This window comes from Hyperoodon ampullatus, assembly GCF_949752795.1.
Source record: "Hyperoodon ampullatus genome assembly, chromosome: 11".
NCBI lineage: Eukaryota > Metazoa > Chordata > Mammalia > Artiodactyla > Ziphiidae > Hyperoodon > Hyperoodon ampullatus.
The window spans coordinates 20,830,170-20,842,732 of NC_136924.1; the positions used below are offsets into that span (position 1 = coordinate 20,830,170).

The 12,563-nt window shown below is 38.2% G+C and overlaps 1 protein-coding gene across 1 annotated transcript in view; it reads left to right on the forward strand.

The window, feature by feature from the left end:
* The window catches only part of CFAP54 (cilia and flagella associated protein 54), a gene marked incomplete at both ends in the record, with an annotated part of 308,135 nt that overhangs the window by 90,049 nt on the left and 205,523 nt on the right, over window positions 1-12,563 (forward strand). Inside the window, 2 exons of the mRNA XM_079714797.1 lie at window positions 8,241-8,377; window positions 11,347-11,494. Of these exons, the coding sequence (XP_079570923.1) occupies window positions 8,241-8,377; window positions 11,347-11,494 (285 nt within the window). The remainder of the gene's footprint in view (window positions 1-8,240; window positions 8,378-11,346; window positions 11,495-12,563) is intronic.

Below are 12,563 nucleotides of genomic sequence, written 5' to 3' on the forward strand. Positions count from 1 at the left end.
ATCTGATATTTCCATTTAATACATAATTGACTTTTTTACATTCCATTAAGTATTCTTTCAAAACATAATTTTTAACATCTGCATGGTATTGCATCTTAAAAATATATCACAGTGTAGTATATGTATACACAATGGAATACTACTCAACCATAGAAAAGAATGAAATAATGCCATTTGCAGCAACACAGATGGACCTAGAGATTATCAAACTTAAGTAAGTCAGAAAGAGAAAGACAAATACCATATGATATCACTTATGTGTGGACTCTAAAATTTGACACAAATGAACTTGTTTATGAGACAGAAGCAGACTCGCAAACATAGAAAACAAACTTGTGGTTACCAAAGGGGGAAGGGGGTGGGGGAGGGATAAGTTAGGAGCTTGGGATCAACAGATACAAACTACTGCATATAAAATAGATAAACAACAAAGTTCTACTGTAGAGCACAGGGAACTATATTCAATATCCTGTGATAAACCATAATGGAAAAGAATATGAAAAAGTATATGTGTATATATATGTATAACTGAATCATGTTGCTGTACACCAGAATCTAACACAACATTGTAAATCAACCATACTTCAATAAAAAAATATATATCAGTTGTTTTACAGTATTGTGTTTCAGGTGTGCAGCAACATGATTCAATTATATATATATGTATGTATTTTTTTTAGATTATTTTCCATTGTAAGTTATCATAAGATATTAAATATAGTTCCCTGTGCCATACAGTAAATACTTGATGATTATTTATTTTATGTATAGTAGTTTGTATCTGTTAATCCCATGCTCCTAATTTATCCCTTTCCTCCTCCCTTTCCCCTGTGGTAACCGTAAGTTGTTTTCTATGTCTGTGAGTCTGTTTCTGTCTCATAAACAAGTTCATTTGTGTCATATTTTAGATTCCACACATAAGTGATATCCTATGGTATTTGTCTTTCTGACTTACTTCACTTAGTATGATAATCTCTAGGTCCATCCATGTTGCTGCAAATGGTAATATTTTCTTCTTTTTTATGGCTGAGTAATATTCCATTGTGTGTGTGTGTGTGTGTGTGTGTGTGTGTGTGTGTATGTATGTATTTACATATCACATTAAATCAATAATCTGTTGATGGGCACTTGGGTTGTTTCCATGTCCTGGCTATTGTAAATAATGCTGCAATGAACATTGGGGTGCATGTACCTTTTCGAATTATAGTTTTCTCTGGATATATGCCCAGGAGTGGGTTTGTTGGATCATATGGTAGTTCTAGTTTCAGTTTTTTAAGGGACTTCCTTTCGGTTCCCATAGTGGCTGCACCAATTTACATTCCCACCAACAGTGCAAGAGGGTTCCCTTTTCTCCACACCCTCCCCAGAATTTATTTATAGACTTTTTGATAATGGCCATTCTGCCCAGTGTGAGATGATACCTCATTGTAGTTTTGACTTCTATTTCTCTAATAATTAGTGATGTTGAGCATCTTTACCTGCATCCATGGTTATTTTCTTAGTATCAGTTTATAGAAGTGAAGTTTCTGGGTTCATAGAGACAGACCTGAGTTTAAGTTTCAGGTCCTCACGTTAGCCGTGTGACATTGGGCAAGTAACCTTCATCTGTGAATTGGAATAATAATAGTAGTTACCTCCCAGAACTATTATGAGTATTAAATGGAATTATGCATGTTAAATGTTTAACTGTAACGCTTACAACACAGTAGGTGCTTAATGAATATTATTGTTGTTCTTAATTATAGATATACTCATGAATTGACATTTTTTCCTGAAATGTTTGCCTGACTTAAAACATGTCACCAGTGAATGCGATTCTAGAAAAAGTGACTCATTGACCGAAGTCTCAAGCCTGTAATTTTAAGTTTATGGTTGGCTGTAGAGCTGGTAGCTCTTCTAAAATTTATCACATTTCTATTGTGCTGTTTTTTCCTCTTAACAGTTGATTAGTATTATAAACTAAGGTCTTACTGGAATTTTATATTATCATATTTTTCAAAGAAAATTTAATTGAGAGAATTGCTAGGATTTGTCTGGCATTGCTTTAGCATGTCATATTGGCTCATGGTTTTCTGATGTTTTGATTTCTTTGGAATCTAATATATTTCCTAATTTGCAGTGATGGAGTTATTTCAGAATGAGGGACTGAATATTTCATCAAGGTCTAATTTTTCTCCAGGGAGTGGTTTGACTCTTGTGCTTTATTTGGCAGAACTTTCATTGAAAGTTAATAAAAGGAAGTCCAAGCTATACTGCTAGGATAATGAGAAGTGTCATAAAGTAATGACCTGTGTTTCTTTACTGATACTATATTTGCAATAGTGTAGTTCGTTTATGACAGTTTATGACCATTCTCTCTCATAATGTTAAGTGGCTAAAGCAAAATTTCCTTATAAAAATTCCTCCTTAATTTAAAATTTGAGTTTAAGCTTTCAAGTTTTATCAGGAAAAGATACCTTTCTTTTGGAATTGCAATGAAAAATTACAATTTTTCATGAGAGTGGCTAGTTTTTAGTTACAGGATAATTCTACTTTTTAAAAAATATAAAAATTTTATAGTAAAATATGGAGTTACTTCACTAAATGCCTATGATTAACTTGATTTGGTGTTTTAGGTTGTACTTTTACTAAACATTTTTCTATAAACAATAGTAAAGTCAGGTGAATCTTTACTGGATTTTCCGTTAATGTAGAAAACTAGTTTAGGCTATCTGGAAAATTTTTTGAGGAAACTTTATGAATTATATATTTTCTACAGATATTATCCAATTTCCACCTCTTTATAGGCTCATTTCTTTTTATTATTCCCTTTTAAGTTGGGAATGGCTAGATAATGTGATATAAAACATAGACAGTTAGAAATCTGTGAGCAGGATTTTAGGATTTTAGGCAAATTGCTTGGTCTCGATTTCCCTATCTGTAAAATGAATACAAGACCAAATGCCACATACTGCTGGATTATTGAACTACTAAATCAAATACTGAGTGGGCACAATGGCTTGTTGAGATAAGGAAGTGAAGAATATCATTTATTAAAAAACTGTGTGATAGACATTTTAAGATTCATTATTCCATTGATTACAGTAACTCTATGAGGTGGTATTATTACTTTCATTTCAAGTTGGGGAAACAGATTAATTTAACCCTTCTTCTGCCAATCCCATTTTATTCCAGAAAGGGTGTCTTAGGGATGTTAAGTATTGATAATTTACCCAAGGTTACTCTGGTAGTAGATGGTAAGCCTGACATTTGAACGAGCTCATGCCTTTCTACTGATCTGTCCAGGTTCCAAGGAAGTCATGTGTTTACCATCTAACATGTGCCAAGTCCTTCTAGAGCCCACATCTCTCCCATCTCTTCTCTGCCTGGGTTGGTGCTGCCCTGCTGGTCGTGATGATCAGTATGGGCAGTAGAGTTTGATGCTGGTGGCAGGAGAAAGGAAACTAAAATTCATACTTTTTTTTTCCAATTCATGTATGAATTCATTGAAACTCTTTTATTAATAGAGGTTTGCCTTTTGTCTATGACCATTCAAAAAAAAATAGGGCTACCAGGTAAAAGGTGTCATCCCCATTTAAAAATCTCATTAAGAGGGTTCAAATCTTCTTTTCCCTCTTATCCTCTTTCTGAACATTACCACCTCTCTGCTCATCTATCTATCTATTTATTTATCTATCTATCTATCTATCTATCTAGTTAGTTAGTTAGCGGTACGCGGGCCTCTCACTGCTGTGGCCTCTCCCGTTGCGGAGCACGGGCTCCGGACGCCCAGGCTCAGCGGCCATGGCTCACGGGCCCAGCCGCTCTGCAGCATGTGGGATCTTCCCGGACCGGGGCACGAACCTGTGTCCCCTGCATCGGCAGGCGGACTCTCAACCACTGTGCCACCAGGGAAGCCCCTCATCTATTTATTGATGAATTCAGTGTCTGCTTTGTGCCAGGTTCTATGCTAGGTATCATTTCTTCTTCCTTTGAACTGTTTTTTTTTTTTTTAAATCAATCTCATCACCACAACAGTAACCCTTGTTTAGATAATTTTGACTTATGGTTTCAGTTAAGACCCTGATTACAAGAAAGCCTGACTTGGGGGAATGCAGTCTGGCCCTGGGAAGGCTACAAAGTCCAGGCAGCTCCAAGTCTCATACCTCTGGCTCTCTCTCTCTACATCTGCTTTCTTTTTCTTTTTAAATATTGACTTTCCTTTCTTTTCTTTTCCAACTCGGGAGGGAAAATGACAGCCCCTGAACTTTTTTGTGTATTCCTCAGTTTCAGTCATATACAGGGACCGGCTAGCTGTGTTCTAATCTTGATTCCAAATTCCTAAAAAAGAGACTCTGATTGGCTCACCCAATGTAAGAAAGAGTCTGAACTCATTTTTAATGTTTGGCTGCTGACTTGTTTTTAAACCTCAGCCTTCTTTTTTCCCATAGCCCCACATCTGAGCAGGCTGTTAGGGAGGTCTATGAGTTCACCTTCTCCTTTAGTGCCTGCAGGAAATTTAAATGTCCCAACTGGCAGGAACTTTCCCCAGTCCTATCCTCTAGCCACTAATCAAAGCCCAATCTATTCCTTCTGCTCTGCCCAAAGCCATCCCAGACCTGCCTCTGCCTGCCCAAGGGACTCTCCCTGGGAGGCCCTTGTGTGAATAATAAACTTTCTCTCAAATTCTCCTGGTGCATGTAGTGTCATCAGCCTTAACATCAGAACCAAACTTTGGGTGTGTGTAGGGGGTCCATCTTGCTTTGCAGGGGGGGCTATAAAACACCCAGCTTGGGTCAGGCCCTCAGCCTGGGCCAGTCAATCATGCTATTGTATAGTACCGTTGCTGGGTGTCCTCTTCTGTAGGTAGGGGGAAATTATCAGGAAAAGAGGATTTTTAAGTTCATTTAACACATTATTATTGAGTGCTTACTCTGTGCCAGGCATTGCTCTAGGCTAGTGATTCTAAAACTTGAGCTTGCATCAGAATGATCTGCAGTGCTGGTTAAACAGATTGCTGGTCCCAATACCAGAGTTTCTGATTCACCAGGTCTGGGGTAGGGCCCGAGAATTTTGCATTTATAACAAGTTCCTAGGTGATGCAGATGCTGATGGTCCAGGGACCATACTTTGAGAACCACTGTTCTAAGCGAAGTGAGCAAAATGCTGTGGTGAGAGTTAAGTAATAAACGATGAACATAGTAAAAGAATAAACTATCTAGTATATTAGAAGGTAAGTTCTATGGAGGGAAAATGTAGAGTATGGTCAGAGGAATTGGAAATGTGAACTGGGGGAAAGGAAGGTAGAGTACAGTATTAAGTAGGGTGATCAGAGTAGGCATCATCTGGAAGATGAGATTTGAGCAGAGACTTGAAGGAGGTGAGGGAGTGGCTCTCTGGAGGAAGAGCATTCCACAGAAGGAGCTAGAACAAAAGCCTGAAGGATTCCAGAAGTGCACCTGGTATAATATAAACAGCAAGGAGACCAGAATGACTGGGGCAGAGGGGCCAAAAGGATTGTTTAGGGAGGTAAAAGGTGAGTGGGTGGGTGAGAACGCAGATCATTAAAAGGATTCCAGGCCATGGTAATAAGTTTGGCTTTCACCTGGAGTGAAATGGGCAGCCGCTGGAGAGGGTTTGATGTAATAGGATGGCATAACGCGACTTCTATTTCCAAGGTTCACCCGAGCTGCTGTGTGGTGCGTACACCATAACGGGGTGAGAGTAGAAGCAGAGGGAGCTATCTACTGCCGTAAACCAGTGAGAGATGCGGGTGGCTCGGCGAGTGTGATAGTAGTTGATGTGGTGAGAAGTGGCCAGATTCTGGATATGTTTTGAAGGAGGAGTTAACAAGAGCTCCTGATGGAAACAATGGACAGAGAAAAATAGAAGATGACTCTAAGGAATTTAGCTGACTAACTGGAAGGACAGACTTGACCTCGGATGAGTTGGGGAAGGGTGTGAGTGGTACAGATTTGGGGTAGGGGGAGATCAGAAATGCCGTTTGGGACATGTTAAGGTCAGATGTTTGTTAGATATTTGGAGAGAATTTTTGAGTAGTCAGTTAGATGTATGAATCTGGAGTTTGGGAGAGAGGACTGGGCAGCAGAGGGATTTGAGAGCAGTCATGTGACAACTAAAGCCATGGGGCTGGATGACAGCACCAAGGAAAGGAGTGCAGACAGGAGAGAGGGGAGGTCCCAAGACTGAGCCCTGGGGCATGCTAACATAATGAGAGAGGGGAAAAGAGGAGGAGCTTGCCAAGGCAGCTGAAAAGGAATGTGTTGTAGAAGCCAAGTGTGAAGGTCATGTATCAAGGAGGAGGTCTCTCCTGTGCTTAATTGTCTCATTAGTCGTTTAGTACTTCTTTCTCATTTTAACCTCACTCCTTCTAACATCTGTCCTACGGGTGACTACTAGTTAACCATCTTTGAACCGGCTGATTATCACAGCACTTCTCTGTTAGCCCACACAGACTCATGAATTTATAGACCTTAGTTTTATCATGGCATCTTTTCTTGTTTTGCAATGTCCACTGACTGAATAAATAACATTACTTTTACATTTTCCCTCTTTTTTTAATTGAAGTGTAGTTGATTTACAGTGTTGCACTAATTTCTACTGTACAGCAAAATGACCCACAAATAACACTGTTCTTAAAAGGCTATATTTTAAAAGGAAAGAGCATTCAGTTATAGTTTCACCAACTCCCTTACACATCACCTGTTACCATTTTTCATGGTAAATCTTAGAATTATAATGGTGTTTTAGTGACCACTTAGCCCAACTTTTTCATTTGACCACTGTGGCCCAGAGAAGGGACCTCATCTGTCACACTAAGTCTTGGCTCTACTATTTTCTTAACTGATTATCAGGCTCTGTACAAATTATTCAACTTGTCAATGCCCCAGTTTCTTCATCTGAAAAACAGGGATGGTCATAGAGGTCAACGAGAAGTCAACACAGCAATGCTGGTAAAGTGCTTGGTCCAGTACTTGACATCTTTAAATACTTCCACCTGATTTTCAGGGCTTTCTGAAATCGTCCCACTTTACCTATCCAATCATACTGCCTAGTTTTCTTGAAATTCTGACCTGTCTTTCCAGTCTCAAAGGCACTGTGGCACTTTACATTATGGGACCTTTTTGAGGTTCTGTCTAAACTGTGCCCATCTGAACTTTATCCCTGCCTTAGGGTTCACCTCAAGCCCTGATTCCTCCTTATGGCTTTCATTTCTCCTTTTCTAAGTCTCCACAATTATGATGTTGTTATTTGCAATTTTTCTGTGATTTCATGTGTTTTACATCTGTAACTTGATTACAGTTTCATGGAGTATGAGATTGTTTTAAGCTTTGAAGAATCTATCTTTACAGTGCTTAGCACAGAGTAGAAACTTCATAAAAGTTTACTGATTGGTTGATTATGAGTACTGACTTGGCAGATTTTAAAAGTTCTGGCCCTGTAAGTTATTCCCTTGTGTTGAATACAGTCTAGCAACATGTCATTTGCATACTTAATTTAATGTATTTATTAATACTTTACATCCTACCTGCTTCCACTAAGGATTTAAAGCAGCACATAACTCAAGTGGTACGATTTTATATTGTTATACATATTTGTATAGAGCGATTTTTAGAGATGTATTTAAAGAACTATGTTCTACTCAGAGAGATACGTAAGTTGATGACTTTATTTTTCTCCTGAGCTTCTAGGTTTTACCAGTGAAATCAGTTATTTTGCTGAATATTGAACATGTTAAACTTAAAACACAGGAGGGCTTCTTGGAAGCATCTCTCTTTTTCAGCTGTGAACCCTTTGTTGCACAATAGCTCGGAAAGTGTCAGAACCAGAGGAGAATGAAGTATATTTCATTATTTTGGGTTTGAGAAATCTGATTGTTTCTTTTGGAACAGATTGTTCATTATAACAGTGTCTGTACTAAATGGAGTGCACTGCCGAGATAGATGGAAGTGAAATTAATTTGGCTCAGATGTGATCTTTGTTTTGCTTATGAGCATTCGAAACATCCTTACAGAGTTTCAAATTTCCATGCAATTTAGAAATAAAAGAGATTTCAAAATGTGTCTGTCTCCCTTGCCAGTGGCTGTCGTTACCTTGCTGTGGCCCCGTAGAGCAGAACAGCAAATGTGAATAACTTTGTATGAAATTAGTGTGCGATAGGACCTTCTCAGAATTCTTGTTTAAAATAACACATTTCACAAATTCAAGTAATGCTTAAGATAATGTGCTTTCTGCTGCAGGTCGCCTATCAGATTGATAACTATGAATTGTCTAAGAAAGTTTTCTCACCAGTTTGGGATTATTTTGTTGCTTCACCACTTCAGGATGACCAATCCATTATTAGTTTAAGCAATATAATGACTATTACACAGAGAAGGTAATTCGAAATATTCTTTTAAAATATTAATTTGCGTATTGAAAATATAGATGTTGGCTGTGAAGCCTAGAATTAATTTATTTTCAATTTCATGTTAAGATGGTCCACGTAAAACTATTTCCAATAAGTATTTTAGTAAGTGTGTATATTCCAAAGGCTTGAGTCCTTGTTAGAAACTTCTTTGTTAGAGTCAGAAAAAACACTGGAAGCATATGGATACATTCTGAATATAAGGTAATGAGGTTATGGAAAAAAATACCAAATACTAACCAAAGTAATGTCAGTTATACTAGAAAACACAAATATGCATTGGGGACCTTCGTAACAGAGCAAGGTCAGGTTGAGGTTGAGGTTAAGGTTAGGGTCTGATGGATGGACTCTTGGGGTAAGAAGGCTTTTCCTTTGCTTGAGGAGGCTCCCAGGATTAGACCATCAACTGAAAATAGGCCTGTAGAAGCCATATAAAGCCACAGGCCATCCTTTGCCATTTTTCCTTAAGAAACCAGAGTCTAAAAGCAGCATCAGAAATGAGCATTGATGTAATTTCAGCCCGTCTCAGCATGTTCAACGACAGTCTCCTTTACCTGCTTGTTAATGCCTGAAATTAATAAGACAAAACCCTTCACCCCTCAGTCAAAGACAATAAGCTTAAAAATGCAAATGCTGGATGAGGCAAGGCATTGGTAATGCTTTTTCACATAAACGTATAATTCTATTCAATTAAACAAACGTAGACTTGGTGTTTACTATGTACAAGAATGCTCAGTGCTATGGGGGATGGATTTGAGAGGCATTTCAGAGGATGAAGAGACAGGTCTGGAAGATTTTATGTGATTCATGGGGATAAGAGGAAGGAGTGAAAGTTGACTGGGATATCCAGTGATGGGAAGCCTCTGAGGTTTACTAAGGGAACCTGAGACGTGGAATAAGTTTTTGGAGGAAGAGAATGAATTTGGGGATATTTGGAGTTTAGTTTTCCAGCAGGACGTCTTTGTAGATATATGTCCAGTAGGTAGTTGGATATTTAGTGCTCACACTCAGGAGAGAGGTCAAGGCTAGAGACATGGAAATATAAACTGTCCATTGAGGTCATTATTGAAATTTTGACAGTGAGTGATATCTCCCAGGGAATGACTGTTTAGCAGAAAAGGTGGAAGGCTGGACTTGAACCCTGGGCATTGCTTACATTTAAGAGGCAGAAGCAGGAGTTGGAACCAAGGAAGGAAATTGAAAAGGATCAGTTCTGGAAGTAAAAGTCCAGGAAAGTGCATTGCCAAGGGAAGTGAGAATGTCACCACGGAAGGACTGGCCAGCAGTATTATATCCTTGTGCAAGGTCAGGCAGGGCAGTTGCTCAAGAAAATGCTGCAGAGACGTTGGGTAGGATGAAAACTGAGAAGAGGCTTTTAGAGTTGGCAATTAGGAAGACATTGGTAAGTTGAAGAGAGCCATTTTTGTGCCGTGATGGGCCAGAAACGTTTTGCAGTTGGCTAAGGAATAGATGAAAATGGAGAATAGTAACAAGAAAAGACTACTCCTGCGAAGTTTGGTGGTAAAGATAAGAGGAAAGTGGGCAGAGGCTTGAGGGGGAAGGCAGGCTTAAGGAAAGAATTTTGGAGGATGGAGAGAAGGGAGCCAGCGGAGAGGGAGAGCCTGAGAATATATGGTGGTAGAGCTAGGAGGATATCAGAGCACATGGGATGGGGAACAAGGGGTTCAGATCATTTGCTGTGGGGGATATGAACAAGGAGACATCAGGGATAAACGGAAGTGTTGCTGAGAATCACTAATGACTCAGTTGATGTTATGTAACATGCATTGTAGTAGAGTCCCATTCCTTATGGCTGAGGGCTACATTTGATTCAACTTTATATCCCAGGGCCTAGAATAATGTCATGGTATGTGTTGAGCAAATGCTACTTTGAGTGGGAAAAAGAAAAAGATGAGGAGAATAAATAAGTGAATAATTGATTGACCATTGTGGCAGGGATAGAAAAGTCGAATGGTGACATCTATGCAAGGTCAGGCAAGTTGATTATTGCATAAAATAAGGGGTGCAGAATCTGAAGTGCTAGAGAGGTCACTATGGAAATAACTGACCAGAGCCCGAGCTGGGTAGGGGAGGAAATAGAGCCAGAGGGAGGCGACAGTCTGGACCCACTGTGTATGTCTAGGTACTCATGGTCATCGCGAGGACAAAGAAAGTTTAGTATGAGTTGCAGAAGCGGGAGAACTACAAGTCTCCGGGCAAAGACAATTTCAGAGTTTCACATGGTGGTGAAACAGATCGTCTTCAGGTGTGAATTACTTATGTCAGATCCTTTCCCGTTTTATAGGGATAGAGGGTATGGAGAGTGGAGGGACTTGAAGCTTAGGAGAGAGGGGTTTGTCACCAAGTAAGGCTTAAGGGCAAGGAAGGGACTATGGAAATAAAGAAGGAAGACTACAGATGTCACAGTTTTGCCAGTGGCTGGCACTGTTGACTGTGATTTAGAAAATATAATTAGAAGTCACTCTGACCCTCCACCGCCTCACCCCAAATCTCTCCGTGTCTACCCCTCTTTAACCGTGGCTGATTGTGCTATAAATAACCCTCACTTTCAGAAAGTTTATTGATTGAAATATTGGGCCTATTTCCCAAACTTCTGAATATCTATAGCGATTTCATTATATTGATAGAATAGAACTTTATATATCAGAACCAGAAAACTTTGCCAGTAGTTATTTTTATGTATCCATGACATAATATGTCAACAGCTTAATTTTCTTAGTTGTGAACTTGTTAAGCATAGTCTTTAATTTCAATTTAAACAGCTGTGCAAGAGTAACTGTTCCACAAACTTCTGTTCCATAAACTTTTGCTGCTGTCTTGGGATCATTGTGTCGGTATTAAGAACAAATCAATCTAAAAAGTTGAGTTCACATGCTAAATCATTTTATACCTGTAACATCATTTACTTCTTTTTGCAGATTACATTCAGATATTTTGGCAGAGAGTTCTTCAATTCTCTTATATCTTTTTCTTAGAAATATTTTTGTAACAAGTGACATTAAAATTAAAGAAGAAAATCTTTTCTGTGATAATATTAAAGGCAATGAGATTTTCCCCTCTCAACAAGTAAGTGAATTAAAGTGATTGCAAATGTGCTGATTTCCCTGTGTTTGTTGATGTTTCAAGTTTATGTTCTTTGGGGATTGAATATCCTGGCTTGTGAATGGACTGAGAGGGCTTTGCATGATTGTGCTGGTTTATTTGATACTGTATGTAGGTTTCACAGGCTGGAGTTCATGGTGTTTTTCCCTTCTTTTCAATTTATATATATTTTTCCCAAATAAAAGTAGTATCAATTCAAATATCCAAAAATGTGTAAAGTATAAAGTGAAACCCATTGTAATCCTGTTGCCCCTAAGAATACTACATTATTGTTTTCATGTGATTTCTCCAATTTTTAAAAGTATGCATAGACAAATATGTTATTATTTATAAAAATGGAATCATGATCTACTTGCTGTTCTGAAATTTGCCTTTTAAACACTTTTCATAATATATCTTGGACATATTTTCATGCTGTTACATATCCATCTGCCACATTCTTTAAAATTATAATATTGCATTCCTGTGCAGAGGCAGAATTTAACTTACCTCTTATTGATAGGTTCTCAGGGTGCTTATAAACATTGCTCTTCATACATCAGCAAGCTTACAATGCTCTTGCTTTTAGTAACAATCCTACATTATTTTTTTCAATCTAGATTGAGGTTCACTCTTCTTTTTCTCTCTTTCCTTCTTTACTCACTTTAGGTATATGGAGACTTTTGCCATATATTTTTTTTCTTTTACAGTTGCTTTTTCCTATCATCCACTTTTCATTAATTAATTAACCAATAACTTGTTACATGAGACTGTGCCAGTTTCTGTGGATATGAAAGTAAAAAAACCATGATTCTTTGCCTAAGACAAGTTCATAGTCTTGTAGAGCCTAAGCATTCACAGCCATCAACCTGTTCCTACTACATTGCATTTAGTTTCTTTTTTTCATAATTTAGTCTGAAAATAAGGACAATGTTTAAGTACTTAAGTGAATTCCAGAATGCTAGACTACCATTCTAATAATAATTCGCTGTGTGGAAATTTCTGGTTGCCACTCATACTGTTTTCTGTGTTCACAATCTTGTGTGTATATTCA